The sequence below is a fragment of the Microtus pennsylvanicus genome, chromosome 13 (assembly GCF_037038515.1).
Source record: "Microtus pennsylvanicus isolate mMicPen1 chromosome 13, mMicPen1.hap1, whole genome shotgun sequence".
NCBI classification, from domain to species: Eukaryota; Metazoa; Chordata; class Mammalia; order Rodentia; family Cricetidae; genus Microtus; species Microtus pennsylvanicus.
The window spans coordinates 54,965,052-54,987,481 of NC_134591.1; the positions used below are offsets into that span (position 1 = coordinate 54,965,052).

Sequence of the window (22,430 nt, forward strand, 5' to 3'; positions counted from 1 at the left end):
TCAGTGGTTTTCACGTGGTATTTAGGAACTACTACATTGCACAAACTTTAACATCTCAAGAACTGTAAAACCTGTCAATTAATTATGTGTGTATGCTTGCGTACACGCATATCTTGGGCGTGACTAGTTGTAGGCACAGATCTTTTCCATCACTCTCTGCCTTTTCCTTTCTCGTCTGAGTCTCTCCCTGAACCCGGTCCTTTCTTGGCTAGGCTGGAAACTAGTGAGCTGCAGGGATCCTGTTGTTGCCCTGGTTAGAGCAGAATTCCCACGGTGGCAGAGCAAGTGCTCTAGCTGTGGAGCCACCTCTCCAGCCCTAAACATTTTATTTTGTTTTTGAAACACATTACTCTTTAGCCCAGGTTGTCCTAAACTTCACTGTGTAGTCCAGGCTAGTCTTGAGCTCACAGCAGTCCTCATGCCTTAGCCTCCCAAGATTTTTTTTTTAAATTAAGGTAATTTTAGTGTATGCCTAGGCTGGCTTCCAACTCAAGATCTCTCTACCTCTATTTCCTAAGTACTAGGATTGTAGGTGTGCACCATTGTAACCAGCTTTAATCAATGCTTATGCTGCTTGCTCTGTTGTTACAGGTTTTTGTATCTGTCTCTTTCAAGCATGACTAATTTGGCCTCAATGAGAACAGGAACTCTATTTTTTTTTTGGTAGGGAGCATTAGGCATTTTGGGCAAGCATTGGACCACTAACTACATTCTCTCAAATTTGCTTTTTCCTTCCTTCCTTCCTTCCTTCCTTCCTTCCTTCCTTCCTTCCTTCCTTCCTTCCTTCCTTCCTTCCTTCCTTCCTTCCCAGTTTTATTCTGATGTGGAGTCTTAAGTTCTCAAGGTTGATCTTGGACATGTAGTCACCCTGCCTCAGCCTCCCAGACATAGTTGGGATCAGAGCAGGTTCCACCATGCCCAGCAGGAACTCTTAACCTTGTTTGCATGCCCAGCATCTGACAGAATACCCGAGGGTAATGGGCTCTTAGTAAATGTGTGCTGGGACAAGGCAGGTTAGATGATTGACTGACTTAAACCTCTAATTTTAATTGTTTTTAAAACATTTTTAAACCTTTATTTAGTGTGCACCCATGCATGTTTGTGTGTATCACAAATTATGTAGGTGACGGGACAACCCACAGCAGCCAGTTCTCTCCTTCCTTCACGTGGGTCCTAGTGACTGAACTCAGGTCATCAGGCAACAAGCACTTACCTGCTGAACCATCTCTCTTCCTTAAACTAAATTCTGAGAACATTGCAGCCATCACAAAGAAACCAGTACTGTCATAACTGGCATGTACCACCACTCTCACTCATGACCACTCTGCCAGCCCATCTCCCTCAGCCGCTTCTGTGTTCTCCTGTCACAAGTTCCCTTGGGAGCAGGGGAATGGAGCCGAGTGACTTGTCTTTGAAAGGTTTCTCTTTAGCTCTTTCAGCTTCCAGACTAACTGTTCTAAGAAGCACCCTGAAGCTAATTGGAACTGTATATGAAAGTGTATGCAAGGCATTCAGCCACAGGTCTAATGCGACCTGGTAAAAGAATGTCCTAAACATGAAAAATAAATAAACGATAAAATTCTAAGCATGACTGAGGCATTTGAGATACGGATGTCACCTGGGCCCCAAAATAGCACTTTACAAAATGATTTTGTTATTATTTTTGTTTCTATTTTTCTCTTTCTGCGGCACCAAGGATTGAACCTAGGATGTGCTGGACAAGTGCTTGCTCCCCATTGAGCTGTGTGTGCCTTCAGCTCCCATTAGGTGTGCTTGAATATTATCTTTAATGCAAATGAGTAGGTGCTTATTCTTGTGATTTTACTATTTATTTATTTTTACAGGAATGCCTGTTTTGCCTGCATGCCTGTCTGCATATAACATGAGTGCAGTGCCCACAGAGGCCAGAAGAGGGTGTCAGATTCCCCTGGTTTGGGAATTACGGCAGTTGTGAGCCACCTGAGTGAGTGCTGGGACTTGAACTCAGGACTTTTGCAAGAACATCATGTGCTTGAGGCTGGAGAGATGGCCCAGCGGTTAAGACCACTGGCTGCTCTTCAGAGGTCCTGAGTTCAATTCCCAGCACCTACATGGTGGCTCATGACCATCTACAACGGGATCTGATGCCCTCTTCTGACAAGCAGGTGTACATGCCTCAAGTACTCAGACATAAAATTAAATAAAGGAGAAGAAGAAAAAAAAAGAACATCATGTACTCCTAACCACCAAGCCGGCCATCCAACCCCCCGTTTTTACTTAGCTTTGCAAGCTGATTTTAACAGACAAAAAATAAACTAGATGGTAATGGTGCACACATTTAATCCCAGAACTCGGGAGGCAGAGGCAGGCGGATCTCTGTGAGTTTGAGGCCAGCCTGGTCCATGTAGTGAACAGCCAGAACTGTTCAGAGAAACCCTGTTCAAAACAAAACAAACCAAACAAACTAAAAGAAAAAGAAAAAGGAAAGGAAAAAAAAAAACCAAAGCAGCAGACAAAATACCCATAAAATGTATTACTTATATCCATACAGCTCAACAAATTGTCAGAGGGAAAAAATGGAATATTATCAACTCTCTGAGTAGTTCTGAAACTGTTGTCTCATTGCTGATATTCTCTGCTTTCACACCGTGCCTAGAAGCTGTCGTCAGTATTTTTCTGAGATGATGTGACATGTATAAACCTAGCACTTGGGAGGTAGAGGCAGGAGGATTTGAAGTTCAAGGTTAGCCTCAGCTACAAGGTGAATGGTGAATTTGAGTTTAACCTGTACTGCATGAAATCCTGTCTCCAACAATAAAAATTAAAAGTAATAAATTCAGAGTAAGTATACGTAGCTCTGTATATTTAATCTGCATTTTACATGGATACATGTACACATGCCATGGCTTGCATATGGAGGCTGGAGGACAACTTGCACGATTTACCAGTGGATTCTGGGGGTCAAACTCAATGTCAGGTATGGTGGTGGCAAGTGATCCCTCAGTTAAACACAAGTCTGCCTTCGTCTGCTGCAGTTGCCCTATGTGAGTAGAGTCATGTTCATGGGGCCTCAGAAACTTGAGCCCTTTTAGGGCTGGTGTGTATCGCTCGTCAGTCGCTTGTCTTCAAGGCTTGTCTTTGTTTTAACACAAATCACAGTTCCTTCTTTCTTTTTAAGGCTGTATAATATCCCGTCTTAGGATGTATAATATACTCCATTGTGTGTTTCCATTCATCTGTTCGTGGGTATTTGGTGTCACTTCTGCTTTTTGGCTTTGGAGACTAATGCTGTTATGAACATGGTTACATAAATATGTGTTCAGTGCCCTGCTTTCATTATTTTGGATATAAACCCAAAGGAAATTTGCTATGTCATGTAGTAGTTCTATTATTTTTTGAGGAACTTCCACATTATTATCCTAGCTCTACCATTTAAAAAAGTTTTTTTTTTTGTTGTTGTTTGTTTTTTCAAGACAGGGTTTCTTTGTAGCTTTAGAGCCTGTCCTGGAACTCACTCTTGTAGATCAGTCTGGCCTCGAACTCACAGAGCTCTGCCTCTGCCTCTGCCACGTGAGTGCTGGGGTTAAAGGCGTGCATCACCACTGCCCCGCTTAAAAATGATTTTAAAGATTTTTTTAAATGTGTCTGTCCATCTGCATGTGTGTATGTGTACCATGTGTGTGTCTAGTGCCAGAGGAAGTCAGAGGAAGGCAATGGATCCCCTGGAACCGTAACCACAGTAACAGTTATGAGCTGCTCTGTGGTCTTGAGAATTGGAGCCAGATCGTTTACAAGAGCAACAAGTACGCTTAACTGCAGGGCGATCTCTCCAGCCCCTGACTCTACCACGTTTGTTTTTTCATAGTCTATATCGGTCTATCAGGTTTTACTTGTAGAGGCTGATGGACTTTAATCAAAGCTACGAAAAACGTGGTTTAGCAAGTATAACAGGGCCAGAGAGAAGGACTCATGGGAACAGACACTTTGTTCAGACTCTTTATTGAGACCTGAAGGAGCCCTTCAGTGGAGGACAGAGGGTATTTGAGGCAGGAGATACCTGGGGTGAGTAGAGAGACAGCAAAGCTGAACTGAAAACCTGAGGCCTGGGCAGTGGGGCTTGCCTTACCTCCACTCCCTTGCTTCTGTACGTCTCAGGCCGCAAATTGAACTCTAGCACCACGAACACAGAAAACTTGTGTTGCTAGGCCCCCAGAGCAGAGAGAGGAAGAGGAAGAACTCTTAGACCTCAGAGATAAACCATTGGCAGGCCACAGCTGCCCCTGCAGCTGTCTTGGTTGGCTCTGGCATGGTCTGGGGTTGCCTGTAGGTTGTCTGTTAGCCGTGCAGGATGAGGTCATAAATCAGAGAACTCTGATCTCTCCATGAGTCACATGTGCCCTTCATGCTTGTCACTTCGATACAGCGATGCCAAGGAAAGTAGGCGAGAGCATGGGCCACTCAGCTTCATGGTGGCCTTGCAGGCAGTGGGCTGGGAGCCTGTTGCATGTCCCTGGTGGCAACTCAGCTTCTTCTGTATGGGGGTCATAAAGCTCAGATAGCCGAGCTCCTGCCATCTCATCTTGGCTTTCAGGGTTAGGTCAGAGAACCATAGGACCCTTTGGTGGTTATTTCTTCTTCCCTTCTCCTCTTCCTCCTTATTTTATTTAATTTTTGAGACAGGGTCTCATAATGTAGTCTTGGCTGGCCTGGACCTCATGCATAGACCAGGCTGCGTTCAAAGGCGTATGTTACCACACCTGGCTCATTTTTGTGTTCGGAGGCACGATCTTGCTCTGTAGGGCTGGCCTAAACCTGTGATTTTTTTTTTCCTTCCACTTCTTGAGTGTTAAGATTATAGTTGTGAACTACATGCCTGACCTCAGATATCTTACAACTCATCATAAGAGATTTTTTTCCATGGAGACTTTTAAGGGGAAAGACTCCATGTTTTGTTATCAATATTTTCTTCGACTTGGCAGACAGATGGCATCAAGAAGGACAAGGCAGGTGTTTGGGAGACGAGCTGTCTTGCAGCTGTCTGATCTTGTGGTTGGTGCTGACAAACTCCTAGCTGCCACCACTGTCATTGCCTAGGAATTTGGGGCTGCTGCTGTACTGGCTATGAGGGACGCTCACAGAAGTGTCCCTTGTGGCCAGGTCTGGACTGTGGCAGAGCCCAGAGACTGGGCAATGCCTTGGATGTGAAGGCCTTTGGGGCCTGGTAGATGCAGGCAGAGTCCTTGCAGTAGTAGGAGAGGATGCTTTCCAGGGTCTTCTGCATGCTGTCTTCAGTCTGAAGGGGATTCTGGGTATGGAGACTGGCAGTGTGAGTAGAGAAAGGCCATGTTGGTCTCAGCCTTCCTTATTGCTGAGAAGGTGTGGAAGAGTTGCAGGGAGAAATCTACGACAGCCTCCTCTGTGTCACCTCCAGTGAATGACAGCGGGAGTCTCTGTAGAGGGCGTGGCTGAGAAATGGGAGGAGAATCCACAGGGAGGTGGATAGCTGGTTAGGCATGGTGGGTGAAGGTTTAGCTGGTGGGTTCATCAATAGTACAGCTGTTATTTTGCTGGTTGAGTTGGTTGTCAAATTGGTTGTTGTCCAGATGACAGATTCCGTGATATGTGCTCCCTTTGCTCTCCTCTAGCACACACTGGATGAAACTGGCCTTGAGCCTACTCTGTAGCCAGCAGGAGCTGCTGTGCTGTAGGGAAGGGTCTGTAAGGTCAGCTTAGAGGCCTGGTGATGTCAGTGACGTCAGCCAGGAACTGCAGAGCCAGCCAGAGCCCTGTTCTGGGGTATATATACCGTTTAAATTTCTAAGTGTCCCAAAAGTTTCAGTTTCTTTACATCCTTCTTAGCGTTTGCTTTTCTGTACTGTTTTTTCTTCTTTTCTTTCCCTCTTTCTCTTTTTGTAATTTTGTTGTTGTTGTTGTTGTTGTTATTGTTGTGTTTCAAGATAAGGTTTCTCTGTGTAATAGCCCTGGCTGTTCTGGAACTCAATTTGTAGATCAGGCTGGTGCGGAACTCACAGAGATTACTTGCTGCTTCTGTTTCCTAAGTGTTGGGATTAAAGGCATGCACCACTGCCCAACCGTATTTTTAATTGTTTCTTGTGGTGCTAAGACTCTAATTTAGGAAGCCTTTCCTTTGCTAGGCACGTGCCCTTCACTGAGTTACACTTCCAGCCTAACCCAATCTGTAGTCGTGTATTCTGTGATCGTCACCAAGAAGCCTCGTGACTCAGACTTTAAGTGACGTGTGTCATTTTGTGCGTTCTTTAGTTTTGTTGCTTTGAGAGAGGAGCTCTCCGCGCAGTGCAGACTGGCCTTGAATTTATAATCCTGTACCTCAGCCTCTCCAGTGCTGGGATTACGAGTGCCACCACCTTCATTCAGCTCATCATATTTTATGTTCTGTCCTGATTAATCTGATGCTGTAGTAGACAAAGGATTAACAAATCGCTTAAAGATGACAATTTTTTATTTTTATTTTTGGCTGGGCCGTGGTGCCACACGCCTTTAATCCCAGCACTCAGGAGGCAGAGGCAGGTGGATCTCTGTGAGTTCGAGGCCAGCCTGGTCAACAAGAGCTAGTTCCAGACAGCTAGGACTGCTACACAGGGAAACCCTGTCTCGACCCCTCCCCCCGCAAAAAATTACTTTTTTATAAGTTATGGATTTTTAATTATAGTTTTTAACTCTATGACTACAAGTTAAACTGTGATTTCATTTTTCCTGATATTTCTGGCTTTTGTAAATACTTTGAACTGCATGGTAGGCAGTTCTGTTTCTAGTAACACAGGCCTACTGGGGCTCCTTTGGCTGGAGTTATGCTTACGTGTTTGCTTTTCTATTTTTTTTGTTTTGTTTTTTTGTTTTTTCGATACAGGGTTTCTCTGTGTAGCCCTGGCTGACCTTGAACTCTCTGCCCACCTCTCCTCCACAGTGCTGGGGTAAAGGTGTACTCTACCACATCTGGCTGTGATTACTTTTTCAAACTTGCCATCTTAAGGGCCTCTAGGACAGTGGTTCTCAACCTGTGGGTCATGACCCCTGAGGTTATCAAATGGCCCTTTCACAGGCCACCTAAGACCATCTGCATACCAGATATTTATATTATGGTTCCTAACAGTGGCAAAGTTACAGCTATGAAGTAGCAGCACACATAATTCTATGGTTGGGTCCCCATGTTAGGGGGTGCAGCGTTAGGAAAGGTGAGAAGCTGCTCTAGAAGATATTCCTTCAAGGCAGGTCGGCCATGTGAGGGTCTGATAGAGAAGTGTGGACGGTGAGCGGTGAGCGGACGTGAGTGTGTGTCGCCCCTCACAGTGCTTAGTGAGCACCAGGTGAATATGAAGTGCATTCGATGTTGGTGAAGCCATGTTAGCCTCATAGCATTCGTGTTATCATCTCCACTGCACTTAGGAGCGGTTGAGGTTCAGAGAAGTTAGTGCCTGTGCGCTCTAAGAACAAAAACTGGTAAGTGGCAGAGCCAGGATTGATCTGAGGCAGCGGGGCGCCAGGGCTCCCTGGTACCATAGCACTGCCTAGCTGCTTGACACTCCAGTAAGTAAAGGGACGTGTGAGACAGAAACCAACCGCCTTTAGCATCCCGTGCGCTCCGCGGAGCTTGCTATTTGTTGGTTCAGCGCTCCTTGTAGGATCAGTGATGACAGGGAGAACATTTCAGCCCAAACATCCCTTTCTCAGACTAGTATTCTCAAATCGGGTCTCCATCAGAGACCTTGCGTTCAGACAAAGAACACTTGAAGTTTTAGTTGAACTGGCAGATGAAGATGAAGAGCTTGCACGTGGGCTGCCGCCCGTCGTGTTTCGATGTGCGTGCTGCCCTGAGCACTCATTGAGCACAAGGCCACGGGGAGAATGCACGTGTTTTATGTGTTTGCATAGACTGGCCACTTCTTCATAAGATGGAACCTCTCTTATATGAATCCTAAAAGCCTTTTAGAGCCCCTTAAATCCAAGAACTACTGAGCCTTTTGGAATAGAGTTATGAACAATGCAAAACGTTCCCTTTTCTGGAGACCTGTGATAAGTAGAATAAATAAAGAAGCTGTTCGATTTTAGATGCTTCGGAGTGGCGTTCCTTCTCCTGGCATGGATTTACATACTTCCTTAATCTTTAAGCCAGGCTAACAACTACAGTGTGACAAGCAAGCTAGCGCTCTGTTTTATTCTTTCTATGACTTAGCTTTTGTACCCCTGGCCCGGTTCCCAGACACAAGCTAGACCTGTTGCTTGGGGTCAGCCAAGGATTTGGCTGAAGGGAGAACTAGACAGTCACTTCTACTCATCAAGTGTGTATTTTGTGGAGGGCGGTGACTTTCTCACATTCGCTTTCTTTCTCCTAGGTCTACGAAGGGCTAGACATCATCACCAATAAGGTCTCTGCCCAGGAGCAGAAGATGTGCCGGCACCACATGATCAGCTTTGTGGACCCCCTTGTGACTAGCTACACCGTGGTGGACTTCAGGAACAGAGCAACTGCCCTGATATCCTTAAGGAGCTAGAAGGCCCAGGCTGGGTGGGCTTCTAGTGGTACGTTCTACGCGAGAGCACCCACTCTCAGAGGCAGCTTCCCTCGGGTCTCATTAGCAGTGCTGACTCAGGCTCCACTCCAGATCTGCTAAGTTAGAGTTTGCACTATCACAAGAGGGCTGCATGGTTCTCTCTTTTAAAGTTTATTTTTACTATTGCCTGTGTGTGCATGCGTGTGCCATGTCTATGTGTGCCAATCAGGGTACAACCTTCAGGAGTCATGTCTCTCCTTTATCTTGTTGAGGCAAGGTCTCTGTTGTGTCTGCTACCCTGTGTACTCCAGGCTGTCTGACCTGTGATGAGCTTCCAAGTGATTCTCCCGTTTCTGTCTTCTATTTTTAAGTGTGCATGCGGGGATTATAGTTGTGTGCACCACGTCCGGTTTTTTATGTGGTCTCCAGGACCGACCTCAGGCATCAGGCTTGCTGGACAAGTGCTTTTAGCCAGTGGGCCATTTCAGCAGCCTACACCTGATTCCTAAGGATATTTGGAAAAAACATTTTATGACTTACTCTAACTCTAAACTTACCTCTTTGGGCCATGTTGTTTTTACTGGGTAAAGCGCTTGCTTGCACCACTGAGCCTCAGTTTCCTGCTTTCTCAGCGGAGAGACGAAGTTATAGATCTGTCCTGGCAGTGAAGTCGCTGAAAACCTGAAAGGGCTTGTTGGGTGGGAACGACAGTCCTGGAAAACAGTGAGAAAAGGAACTTGGGGATGGGGTTTACACCTATCATTTTAGCTCTAGGGAAAGCTGAGGCAGGAGGATTGTGCATTCAGTGCCAGCTTGGGATACATGGAGAGACAATCTCAAAAGCATAAAAACAAAATAAAAAATGAGTGATGTAAGAGGCCTGCTTTGTATTTTAAAATTCAGATTATCTTTATTATCTGAACTGCCAGCTATTAAAACAAACATTGAAAAGTTATGATAACCACTAGGGGATGTAGCCAGTTGTCAGAGCACTTGACCAGTATGACTGAATGAAGTCCTAAATTCAATCCCCCATAATGGGGGGGGGTCTTAAACTCCCCATTGAGGGGACATTGGCAATAACAATTATAAAATTATAAATTATAGCAATTATAAAATACTGGGTGAATTTGTAACATGGAGCCGCTGAGAGCACAGCAGGGAAAAAAGCACTTGCCATGTAAATCTTATGACCCAAGATGGGTCACCAGATCCCAGAGTAGAAAAGGAGAAAACTGATTCCCAAAAGCGTACCACACAGCAGACATACACACACACAAGAAACAAAACCCGTAACAGAATAGGAGATATAGTGTAGACTGAATTCAGTGCATGCATTTATCTTACACATTTCAGAATGGTAAAGAATGAATGGTGTTAGCACCAGGGGAGGCAGAGGCAGGCGAATCTTTCTGAGTTTGGGGTCAGCCTGGTCTACATAGAAAAACCTTGTCTCGAAAGAAAAGAACGAATGGAATTGTAATTATTCTTAGCATGGTTGTTTTGGAAGAAAGTAAAATTAGGTCTTTTCATATGAGTTGTATTTCATAAAACATTAAAGATTTCAGGTGAATTTTGGGGTATGTACACATGTATATTATGAAATTTGGAACAAATAGAACATACAGTGTATGAAGTAGTTGTTTGATTTTTGATTCTAAAGTATGGTTGGGCTTTTCCTCTTTTTTTTTTTTTTTCCCCCAGACAGGGTTTCTCTGTGTAGCCCAGGCTGTCTTGGAACTTGCTTTGTAGACCAGGCTGGACTCAGAGGAAAGCAAGAGGACCAGAAGTTCAAGGTCATGGCAGCATAGGGAGTTCTAGGCAAACCTGTGCTAGGAAGCTTGTCTCAAAACATAAAGTAAGAAGACTTGTGAACCAGAATGCCTAGGCATATGCTCTAGGGACACCCTTGTCGGAAGGTTTTTCTTAGACGTGCATCTCAGTTCTGCACTTAGTAGCAATAATCACCCGAATTCTCACTCTTAGAAGAATGTGCAAAGTTTGCTTTGCTCATAGAAGTTTTTGTTGTTGTTGTTGTTTTGTCTTTTGTCTTTTTGTTTGTTTGCTTTTATTTATTTTGCTTTTTGGGTGGAGGTTGATTATTTCTTTCAAGACAGTTTCTCTGTGTAGTCCTGGCTGTCCTGGAACTCACTCTGTAGAGCAGGCTGGCCTCAAACTCATAGAGATCCACCTATCTCTGCCTCCCAAGTGCTGGAATTAAAGGCATAGACCTCCACTACCTGGCATAGAAGTTCTTTGTAATAGTAAAAAATGAATAAATTGTAGCCACATGCATCAGTCAATATGGAAGAATTTTATAAACAATATAAATGTTGGAAATTATAGGCTACATGTCTGTTTTGCCACTGTTATTATTATAAAAGTTAAAAAGCAAAACTATGCTTGATGTGGTGGTGCACACCTGTAATCCCAGCACCTAGGATTGGAAGGTCAGGCCACTGACTACACAGCAATTTGAAACCAGCTTTGGACAAACAGAACACATAAACTTGGGGGAACAAGTGACTAGTGTTCTTAATACATGAGGGACTCATGTGAATATGGAAATACTTCCAGGGCCTTGTCTGTAATTCATAGGAGCAAGTACAGATATGGTGATAAACATGGAAAAGGTTTGCCCTCCTTGCTGTAGGCATGCAAATCCATACAATGAGGTAATGTTTTTGCCTTTCAAATGGACAGATTAAAATGCAGATAATAGGGGTCTGGAGAGATAGCTCAGCCGTTAAGAGAACTGACTGCTCTTCCAGAGGACCTGGGTTCAATTCCTAGCACCTACTTGGCAGCTCACAACTGTCTATAACTTCAGTTCCAGGGGATCTGACACCCTTACACATATGTACACACAGTGTACATAAAATAAAAAAAATTGCAGATAATAATTTCAGGTCTATCTACTTTGCAGAGCTGTTCTGTCAGATGAGATAGTATATACGAAAGTTCTTTGGAGATTAACATCTATCACCAAATATGAGGTCTTACTAGAAGATAACTGGATTGTTCATGAGTGATTAATGCCTTCTAAGGACGGAAGCAGCAGAGGATGACATCAGACCAGCGTTAGGTTAGATTTGTGAAGTTTGACTAAGCGTATAACATCACAATGTCAAACTGAAAGTTCTTAACAAGCTCCAGAATCCCAGCACTCAAGAATCCAGTGCAGGAAGATGGGAAGCTCAAAGCTAACCCATACATAGGTCAGCAGGCTTGGTGGCAAGCACCACTACCCGCTCAGCCATCTCGCTAGCCCCTGTCTGTTTGTGAGGTAAGGTCTATGTAGCCCTGGCTGGTCCTGTCCTTACTATGCAGCACAGGCTGGCCTTGAATTTAGGGAGTTCTCCTGCCTCAGCCTCTTGAGTGCTGGGATTATAGGTCTGGGGCCTGGTATCAGTGTTCTCACTGGTCCTTTATTGGTTGAATCTTCCCACCTATTCTACCAGTCAGAAGGATTCTGGTGGAAACACTTACCTAGTTCTGCAGGTTGTCTGGGAGGAAGGAGCGAGGAAATGATCAACTGCATGCCGGCAGTCATCTTTCTTTTTAAACAAACAACGTCCTAGTTAAAGCAAGTAATTATCTGCTCGGCAGATTCTAAAGAGAATCCCAAGAAAACTCTAGAACAACGGTGGCTGCAGTCAGTTGAGGACTCGCTAGTTTTCAGGCGTTACGTAGATGCTTGCTTCACAGTTAAATGTCCCTGAGCACTCTGGGGCTTTTACAGGTGAGGAAGCTGAAGCTCAGATAGGTTGAGTAATTCACACGAGAAATTGAAATCTGGTGAGGTCTTGGTGGCTGAACTCACTATGGCTCAGTAATGATAGAATCTGACTGAGAACTGTGGTGTGGGGAACCAGTCTGTGCTTTGTTTTAGCAGGCCAAGTCCCACACTAGGTGTCACTTTAGTGAGCAGCCTTGCCTTGGGCTTGTTAAATTTATTTAGAAGACCAGCAAAACTAAGAGTTTTAACAGCAAGGCCTAGACATTTGTAGAACTTGATACCATAGTGTATTTATGCCTGGTGTTCTTTTTCTTTTTTTCTTGTTTCTGTTTTTAAATTTTAAAAAAGATTTACTTTATTTTATGTGTATAGATGCTTTGCCTACATGTGTGTTTGTGCACCAAGGGCATGCCTGGTGCTAGTGGAGGACAGATGAGGGCGTTGGATTCCCCTAGAACTGGAGTTACAGATGGTTGTGAGCTGCCATGTGCGTATTAGAAACATCAAGCATGGGCTGGAGAGATAGCTCAGTGGTTAAGAGCATTGCCTGCTCTTCCAAAGGTCCTAAGTTCAATTCCCAGCAACCACATGATGGCTCACAACCATCTGGTGCCCTCTTCTGGCCTGCAGACATTCACACAGACAGAATATTTTATACATAATAAATAAATAAATATTAAAAAAAAAAAGAAACATCAAGCACTCTGAACCACTGAGCTATTTCTCCAGCCTCCTCTTTTTTGTTTGTTTGTTTGGTTTTGTGGTTGTTGTTTCTTTTTGAGACAAGGACTCATATCCCAGGCTGACCTTGAACTTCTGATCCTCCTGCCTCTTCCTCAGGGCTAGGATTACAGATGTGTGCTACCAAGTCCAGTTTATGTGGTGCTGGGAATTAAACCAAGGGCTTCTGCATGTTAAGCAATCACTCTTACAGCTGAACTACATCCTCAGATGCTGCGTCTGGTTTATGCAAGTCTCTGCATGTCTAGCTGAAAATCATTCCATAAAGTTCAGGAAACATTGAAGTCAGTGCCACTTCCTTTTGTTTTTTCCCTTTTAACCCCAACTCTCCAGACAAATGTGATTTCTTGTTTTGTTTTTTAAATATTAACCATTTTATGTGTTGTATGGCTGCTTTGCTTGCATAAGTCTGTGCACCACATGTGTGACTGGTGCCTGAGGAGGTCAGAAGAAGACGCTGGGTCCCCGGGGGCTGGAGTTGCAGATGGTTGGGAGCCACACGCGGGTGATGGGATTAAACCCAGTCCTCTGGAAGAGGAGCTGGTGCTCTTAACTGCTGAGCTGCCTCTCCAGCCCCTCTGCCTGCCTCTCTCTCCCTTCCTTTCTTGTTTTCCTTTTTTGATGTGTGTGTGGTGTGTGTGTGCTTGTTAGTGTGTACATGTGTTCATAAGCATCCATGGGTGGAGGCCCGAGATGTGATCCACATGCTGGCCTTTGTGATTTCTTGCTAATACTCTTCTTCCCTCATAAGTCAGGATTCTCTTATTGATATTAAATAATTTTCTTAATGTTTACATTGAAGATATTTTTGCTCGAGACAAAATTCCTATTGTTGTGGGAGGAACCAATTATTACATTGAGTCTCTGCTCTGGAAAGTTCTTGTGAATACCAAGGTAAGTCTAGTTCACGAGTAACTCACTAAAGGAATGGTTCCCATTTTTCTCTTGCCAAATAATTTTAGTGGGAGGAAGGCTGACTCTTACCTGTTTCTTAGAGTCAGCAGCTGTAATTTTCCTACTTAATATTCTGAACAGATGCCACCTCCGTACGTGAGTGCACTCCTCCAAGCCGGCCCGAGGGGAGTGCTTGTGTGTGGGAAAAGGGTTCTGCGTGGATTAATTAGCATCTCGGTGTAAGTTAGCACTACATCAGTCTGACTCAGCATTTCCTGGCTGCCAGCACAGTGTCAGAGATGTCCAACACTGACCTTTCTTATGGAGGTGCCACTGGGTAGGCAAGGCTTTGCAAGTGGCTGTGTGCTGGCGGTTCCGGTCAGTCTTCCTGGGAGGGGTGCACTGCATTCCTGGATATGTTAGAGTAGACATGGTAGCTCAGGTAAGATAGTCAAGCAGGGCAGCAGGGTACTTTCCTGGGAGGGAGCCGCCCTTCCTCCTCGTTTATTGTGGCCTCCCAGCACTTACACAGCGTATTGGAATTTTTGGTTTATGATCTGTCCCTCGCTGGATGGTAAGATCTTCAGATCCATCTCTGTTTTTTATTTCTAAGGCTTAGCAAGATGCCTGACCCATTTATAGTCTCAGTGTTTATTGAATAGTTGGAATGATTTTATTCTAAACTTTCATGTACTAGCGCCCGGAGATGGGCACCGGGAAAGCGGCTGACCGGAAAGTGGAGCTTGAGAATGAGGACAGCCATGAACTCCATAAGCGGCTCAGCCAGGTAGACCCAGAGATGGCCGCCAAGCTACACCCACATGACAAACGCAAAGTGGCCAGGTAAGAAAGCCGGGGTTCTCCATTCCCCGGAGTTCCTATAGAGCTGGGAGGCCAGGGGGTAGGGATTGGGTTGTTCTGTCAATGGGCTTGGAGGTTCTAACTTAGGCCCTGTCTTAGTCCAGCTCCCTCAGTAAACAGTTGCACCCTACTTTGTTGTTACATTTTAAAGGCATAGTACAATATTGTTTTTCCCCAGGGCCTATGTAATCTTGCTTCATTTTCTATTTGATCTTTGCTTGTATAACAGTTTTCATATAAATTTTTCTGGCATGCAGTTCGTTTACATTGTGACTTGAGTTTCATAATTGGTTGTGCAATGCTGAGTTGTGCCCAGCAGCTTTCCCAGCGGAGGTGGAGTTTATAGCTGCCTTGTAGGTTGGCTCACCTTTGCACATGGAACTTGGTTGTAGAGAAGAGAGGTGGTGAATGAACCCTCACATACTTTTTTAGAGTTGTTTGGAATTGGAACTACATACGCTACTCTATTTTTCTGCGGTGTTGGGAGTGGTTCCTGTGTTTGGCACAGGAGACCATCTAAGGATTCACTGTGTCGTGGCTACACATATCCCTTGTTATGCTTACATAAAATATTCTACTCAAAAAAAAATTTTTTTTTTTTTTGGTTTTTCGAAACGGGGATTGTCTGTGTATCCTTGGCTGTCCTGGAACTCACTTCTTACACCAGGCTGGCCTTGAACTTAGAGATCTGCTTGCCTCTGCCTAGGCTAGGATTAAAGGTGTGTGTCACCACCGCCCAGCTTCAAAAAATTTAATACCAGTGTTTCTTATATTTTTTTCATTATTCTGCCTTTGAAGAGCCATTTAAGAATACCCCTACCTCGTTGCGCCCTATTCCAGTGAAATTTTACATTAAAGGAGAAAGGCCTTTCTCATACAGAGGTGTCCTTGGAGGGCCACATTCTATTCTAAGTGTTTTTTGTCCTCATTGAAGGGCTTTCCACCCTGGTAGGAATGGTATTCTGAGGGAAATGCTGCTTGTACTAAGTAGCCACTCTTTCTGTTGTTGAGATAGGATCTCATGTAGTCCTGACTAACTTAGTGAAGGATGGCCTTGGCTCCTGCACTTCTTTTTTTTAAAAAAAAAAATAATTTATTTAACTTTATTTTATGTGCATTGGTATGAAGTATCATACCAATAACTGGAGTTACAAACAGTTGTGAGCTGCCATGTGGGTGCTGGGAATTGAACCCAGGTCCTCTGGAAAAACTGCCAGTGCTCTTAACCCTCTGAGCCATCTCTCCAGCCCCCGACTCCTGCACTTTTTGTAGTTGTATGACAGTACTTGGAATCGGGCATCTGTCACCCAATATTTCCATTTTATTTAAACTTTAGGACATTAAAGTGAACCTTCCATTCCCAGTTCTGCACACTGGGACGAGAACTTGTCTTTGCTTTCTTCTCCTTTCCTAATCAGATCTTATTTCTTACCGTGTCCCCATGTGCTGTTTGAGAACTGTGCCTCAGGAAGGGTCACTAGGCTCCAAGCAGGAGCTCCAGTGTCTCCCATAGGGAAGATAGAGACCTCTTATCATCTCTCTTGGGTAGAGTCTGTATTCTTCCCGTAAATAAGTGAGGTACTGTTAAGTTTTTCCTCATAGATGCTCTGAGTGGCCATGGGGATTGAAGGACAAGGGGTCTCACTCTGCTGTTGGGGTTTCAGGAAACACAAGTGGGTCAGGAAGGGAAAGATCACTTTCCAGCTGATAAATTGCAGTCACCTGAGTGGAGAGTGTGGCTTTGGGAGCTCAGTTACCTGGTGCTGTAATATAACAGGATGCACACAGACGTGGACGTCAGCTTAAGAATGAGCGTGTGGGCTCTGTCTCCGATAGTCTTTGTTCCAGGAGAGTGTGCTGGATTAACCAGGAGCATTCTTGATTAATTTTAGACATATTTAAAAAGAAAGTGGATGAGCTGGATGTACGGCATGCCTTGGTACTGTGGGAAAGGCGTTCCGGCGAGACCAGACATGTTGGCTTGTACAGAGTGTCCCAAACAAGCTTTTACTGCTCACTTGAAAGTGAGTCTCCTTCTGTTTGTGTAGAGGAAACCTGTTATTTCTGAACCCGTTTAACTAATTCTAGAATGTGTGTTTAAAAGAACAGTGTTATTTCTCACCCAGAGTTTAGGGCCTTACTGAATAACTAGGATTAGAATAAAGCTGGAACTTCTTGGTTTGGGAATTTATGCGTGAAGTTGACAAATGAAACTAAGGATGGCCTTGTCTCCTGGTCTGCTTATATTAGTATCCGAGTGCTTGGAGTCAGGATCTGTCACCACACCTGACTCTTTCCTGTGAGACACTTTCTCTTTATTCCAGTTGAGAATGAATATTTCCTAATGGGTTCCCCACCCCACCTCCTATCTTCAACAACTTAGGAGCTTGCAAGTGTTTGAAGAAACAGGAATCTCTCACAGTGAATTTCTTCATCGTCAACATGCAGAAGAAGGCGGTGGTCCTCTCGGAGGCCCTCTAAAGTTCCCTAACCCATGCATCCTCTGGCTTCACGCTGACCAGACAGGTAAAATATCTTCCGTCTGGAGTTCATCCAAGGTAAAATGTAGACTACTAGGTTCTTGTGTACCTACTTAGAACCCGAGGCTGAAAATGAACACTGACGTATCTGCGGGGTCTATTGTGGCAGTCGTCCTGCCTTCACTCAGGCTCCGTGCTGTTCCCGTAGGTATTTCTGGAAAGGGTGGAGGAGAATGCTGCTTCTCAGACCAGTATGGTTCTCAGTGCAGTGGATGAGAGGTACAGAGTGGAAGAGACTGCTGTTTAGAGAAGGTTGAAAGATGAGTAAGGGAAGGTTTCCCACAGGGAGGTCTGACCTTGAGGTTGACTGAAGGCTGATTGATAGACCTGAGAAGTAGGTCTGACTGCTAGCTAACCTGGTAGCATTTGTTGCTAAAGTGTTATGTTGCCATTTGGACGGCACACCTTTAATCCCAGCACTTGGGAGGCAGAGGCAGGTGAATCTCTGTGAGTTTGAGGCCAGCCTGGTCTACAAGAGCTAGTTCCAGAACAGGCACCAAAGCTACACAGAGAAGCCCTGTCCCTAAACTCCCCACCCCCCCCAAAAAAGTATTGTGATGCCCTGTTTGTTTCCTCAGCAAGTATTCAGTTAGTCCTGAGTAAAATGCCATGTACTCTGTAGTCGCCGCCGTGCCGAAGAGAGGAGTAAGAACTCCTGCCCTTGCAGATCTCCTGGGGGTGAGGTGCTAGACAGTTCTGCAACAGAGGAATGTTCAGAGTGCTTTGGGCCTAAGATAAGAGATGGTGACCATTCTCTGGGGAGTAGGGACACCAAATGTGGTGAATCGCCCAGGCTTGAAGACATTGTTAAACTTCACACACTTGCTCCACTGTCTCCCGGTTTTGTGAGTTCTTTTTTGTTTGTTTGTTTTGTCTTGTTTTCAAAGACAGGGTTTCTCTGTGTAATAGCTCTAAGCTGTCCTAGAACTCAGTTTGTAGACTAGGAAACTGGCTTTGAACTCACAGAGATCCACCTGCCTCTGCCTCCCAGTGCTGGGATCACAGGCGTGTACCACCACCACCTGGTCTGTTCTGTGAGTTAAGACCAATTAGTTTACCTTTATGTATTCCAGCTCTTCTATAAAATAGGAATGATAATAATAGTACATATTTCATAGCATCCATTAGGGATTCAAAATACTAATACTACACAAAGTTGTGGGATGGGAATATGGCTCAGTAGCAGAACAGTTGTCTGGTATGCACAGAGCTCTCTATTCAGTTCCTAGCTCAGCAAAATAAATGAGTAAGTCAATGGAATTCAGAGCACTTGCAGTGAGCTCCATACATGACCAGTCCTCAGTCAACAAATCTCAGCGAGGCAAGAACAAAGCTGTGCTCATTCGCAGCAGAGAGGTGGCAGCAATGGAGACACAGGCAGATGGTCATAATTATAAGGATAGTTTGCTTTTAAATCACTTTCAGTTATATGTTTCTGGAAAAATGTAACTTTTCTATAATGAAATGTTTAACATCAAACCTTACACTGCAGTTCAGTATAAACTAATGGCTTTGACTCATGGCAGAGCCACGCCTGGCTGCTGCACCTGGGTGATGCTCTACCCACTTGGTAGTTCAGAATGCACCAAGATGTCATCCGGGGATTCTGAAATGAAATAACAAAGTTAGAGTAAAAAAAAAAAAAGGACAGAAGTTAAGAAAAGTCAACCCTGGATGTGGAGGTGCACACTTTTGGGAGGCAGAGGCAGGAGGATCTGTGTGAGTTCCAAGCCACCCACTCCACACAGTGAATTCCAGGACAGCCTGGTCTACACTTTGAAAAGCAGTGGGCGTGCAGTCTCCATAGTGAAGTATTCGCCCTCCATTCCAGCTAAGGCACGTGCTTTATTCTGGTTTGCTTTGCTATGCACAGTCTAAAGTACAAGTAAATACAAATATGAATAAATAAATATGAATTGTTATATACTCTGAGATCTGAATTCTTTCATTTGGATAAAACCCGTATTGGGGTAGCCTGTTCAGTTCGCCATGAGTGTGTCAGCCCCTGCCGCGTGCTGCTCGTTCATGGGCTGTTTTGGCTCAAGTTCTAGATGAGCGCCTGGACAAGAGAGTGGATGCCATGCTCGCTGCCGGACTCCTGGAGGAGCTGAGAGATTTTCACAGGCGCTATAATCTTAAGAACATTTCAGAAAATAGGTGAGGATTTGGCTGCTGTTCTGACCTACTCTCCATTGCTTGCCCATAGTTGCAAGACCGTAGACATAACACTGGCTTTGGATCTACTTACCAGTCTTCAGCCTTGGCATTGGCAGGGCTCGTTGAAGGTTTATTCTATACCTGTTACAAGAGTAATTTGTTTTTCTTCAGGCATTCCCAGAAGTTACTTTTAAGAAAGTAACCCAGAGACTGGTGGGACGGGAAGGGGAGAATTTCAGGCATTCACTTTTCTCACCGATGAGATAACATCCAAGGCCCCTGCTAGTGTTCAGAGGCTGTGGCTCACTGCTGATGCTCTCCTGTTCCCAGCCAGGACTATCAACATGGTATCTTCCAGTCAATTGGCTTCAAGGAATTTCACGAGTACCTGATCACTGAGGGAAAATGCACACCAGAGACTAGTAACCAGCTTCTAAAGAAAGGTGTGAATTCCTCCGTCTAAACTAGTCTTGGACATCCTTGGGTGATAGTCTGAGCTGAGGCTAGAAGAGTCCCAGCTAAACACTGAGATTGTTGTCTGTGAAGTCTAACAGTGTGCTCATTTCTTTTGCTCTTGACTTGGGAGGGGTTGTCTCCTGACAGACAGAAATGCTCACCTGGATACCACTGTGTCTGCTGTATCTTCCAGGTATCGAGGCTCTGAAACAAGTAACTAAGAGATATGCCCGGAAGCAAAACCGATGGGTTAAAAACCGATTTTTGAGCAGTAAGTCCCACTTCTCTCCTTCTCTTCTGGATCCGTTTTGGCACAATATTGATGTCTTCTCACTCAGCAAATGAACAGTAGCCTCTAGATCTGTCCTGAGAGTTTAGACCACAGGTGGGTCTTTTGCATAGAATATTATTCAGGGCTGTTATCTGGTGATGTCTTAGGGAGAAAAAAAACAGATACGTTTCCATTGAAGAGTTTCCTTACTCCTTGAACAGAAAGTGGTGGCTGTAAGCACAGGTAAGAAGAGCAAGACAGCAACACGTGAGCAGGTTGGGCGTTAGCTCCGATTCCAGCTTCTGTTTTACACCTGAGAGCAGGCAGAACGCTGCGGGAGCTTTCCTAGTTAAAATGGTCCTGCTCTGGTGATCTTTAATAGAAAGGACACAACATTCTCTGTTTACCCTCGCTTTATCTTTGTGGGCACTTGAATTGCTTCAGCTGACACTGTAATTGGACAGAACTTTTAAGGGAGAGGGAAGGAAAGTCTCACACTGTCTCTGTCACCAAATACTGTGCTGTAATAGTTGTATTGAGGCTTCATTTATTTTACAGATAAGAACATGAAGACCTAGTAAAAGTCCAGTAACTCCCCTTCTCCCACCCCCAGCTAGAAGGCAATAGAGCCCAAATACAGGCCTGGCTTTTTTAAGTCTAGGCTCATGTTTCTTTGAGCTATGCTGTTGGCTGACCAGCATTCATACAGGCCCCCAGGTCCCCAGTTGTGTGCTTATGAGCTAAAAGGAGATAGATTTAAGTGCAGTGAACTCTAGTTTATCCTGGGGACACTTTTAGAATACTCTTCTGCATCATCTCCGGTTGATTTTACCAGCAGACCTCTGCCTTCAGCTATAGCCTCCAGCCTTGCCCTTTGGTGCCCTTGACCATGTATACCTTGATACATGGTACCACTTCTTTCGATTTCCCCTTTTCTGCCTGTCTTGATGAGTAGTAGGGATCCCAGCCTAGTCTCAGCTGAACTGGAGGTTCAGAACCACAGATTTCAACTGCAGCTTCCCTTCCCAAGTCTGACAGTAAGTCTGAAACAAAAGGCTTTTTTGTGATAGTTTGGAACTTCCTCTTGTGGTAAGGCCACAGTAACTCCTGTCTCTCAACCAGGAGGGGTTAATGGCACAGTGTCATTTGCCTGCACCTCATTCTGTGCAGGCACAGTCCTGGTGCCAGAGAGAAAGGCACAGCTGCCCTGTAAGTCAGGAGCCACATTTGATTGGGCAAGGCTAGTCTTCTGGGATATAGTCTGGCAGAGAGCCAGAGGGACTTCCCCACCCCAGCTTGGCCTTGGACCCAAGCCAGAAATAGCAGCTGGGAGCCGAGAACTTGTTGAAAGGTGCTTAGACAGGGCACAGAGGCCCAACAAAGGACTTAGAGGAGAAAGGAAAACGTAGAGTGGCCTAGAAACAGGTGCAGAGCTTAACTAAGGCCAGGTGTGCTGTGGGCACTGCCTGCACCCTCCTGGTCTCACCTTTCCATGTGCTGGCAGGTGTAGGCCAGTCCGGCTTATGAAGAATCTTATTTGTGGTTGGCACACTCAAAAGGCCAGCACCTGTCAGCCGTTGGCATCCTAATGCCTTTGATGTTTTTTGTCCATGGGACAATGCTTCTTGCCTTCAAGTAACTGACTTCACCTAGCTGTGGAGATGGCCCAGTGTGTCTGTAGAGTGTGGACGAACTGAAGCTAAACTATCACAGCACAGTTGGCCCAGGTGGGTGGGTGTCTGCTCTTCCATACCACCAGCCTTATGTCCGTTCACGAGGACACACGAAACCTCCCTTAGATATGGCTCTTAAAAGAAGGTGTTTAGGAACCTGGCATTGTACAACATGACTATAATCCCATCGTTTGGAAGGTAGAGAGGCAGGAGGATCAGGGGTCCAAGACCAACTTCAGGTACCCAGTGAGTTTGAGGACAGCCTAGGTCACTTAGGTCTCTGAATCAAAAAAAGAAAGAAAGAAAGAAAGAAAGAAAGAAAGAAAGAAAGAAAATAAATCATGAAGGTCAGAGTGAGATTCAACTAGACCAGCCCCAAGACTAGTTCTTGAGTTCAGTGGTGCATTGGTTAATGCTTGTGGTTATCCAAATGTTATCAATGACATAAAATTTTAGAGTAGGCACACACTCAGGGCTCTTTGCTTAGTTCCTCCTGTGAAATGCTGTTTCTATCACAACAGCCCACACAGTGGGCACAAGACCTGTTATTCCATTTTGATTTCTTTACTGGTCAAAGATTCTGCTCTC

The 22,430-nt window shown here is 44.8% G+C and overlaps 1 protein-coding gene across 3 annotated transcripts in view; it reads left to right on the plus strand.

Annotated features, from left to right (window-relative positions):
• Positions 1–22,430, plus strand: part of Trit1 (tRNA isopentenyltransferase 1) — a 46,043-nt gene that overhangs the window by 20,409 nt on the left and 3,204 nt on the right. For 2 of the 3 annotated variants that reach the window (XR_012907441.1, XM_075945437.1), the window contains exons 2-8: positions 8,352–8,492; positions 13,786–13,884; positions 14,582–14,727; positions 17,129–17,271; positions 19,331–19,442; positions 19,773–19,885; positions 20,092–20,169. Coding sequence is in view for 2 of the 3 variants with exons in the window: in XM_075945437.1 (XP_075801552.1) it covers positions 8,352–8,492; positions 13,786–13,884; positions 14,582–14,727; positions 17,129–17,271; positions 19,331–19,442; positions 19,773–19,885; positions 20,092–20,169 (832 nt within the window). In the remaining variant the exon portion in view is untranslated. The remainder of the gene's footprint in view (positions 1–8,351; positions 8,493–13,785; positions 13,885–14,581; positions 14,728–17,128; positions 17,272–19,330; positions 19,443–19,772; positions 19,886–20,091; positions 20,170–22,430) is intronic. The other variant, XM_075945438.1, reaches the window with a different exon arrangement.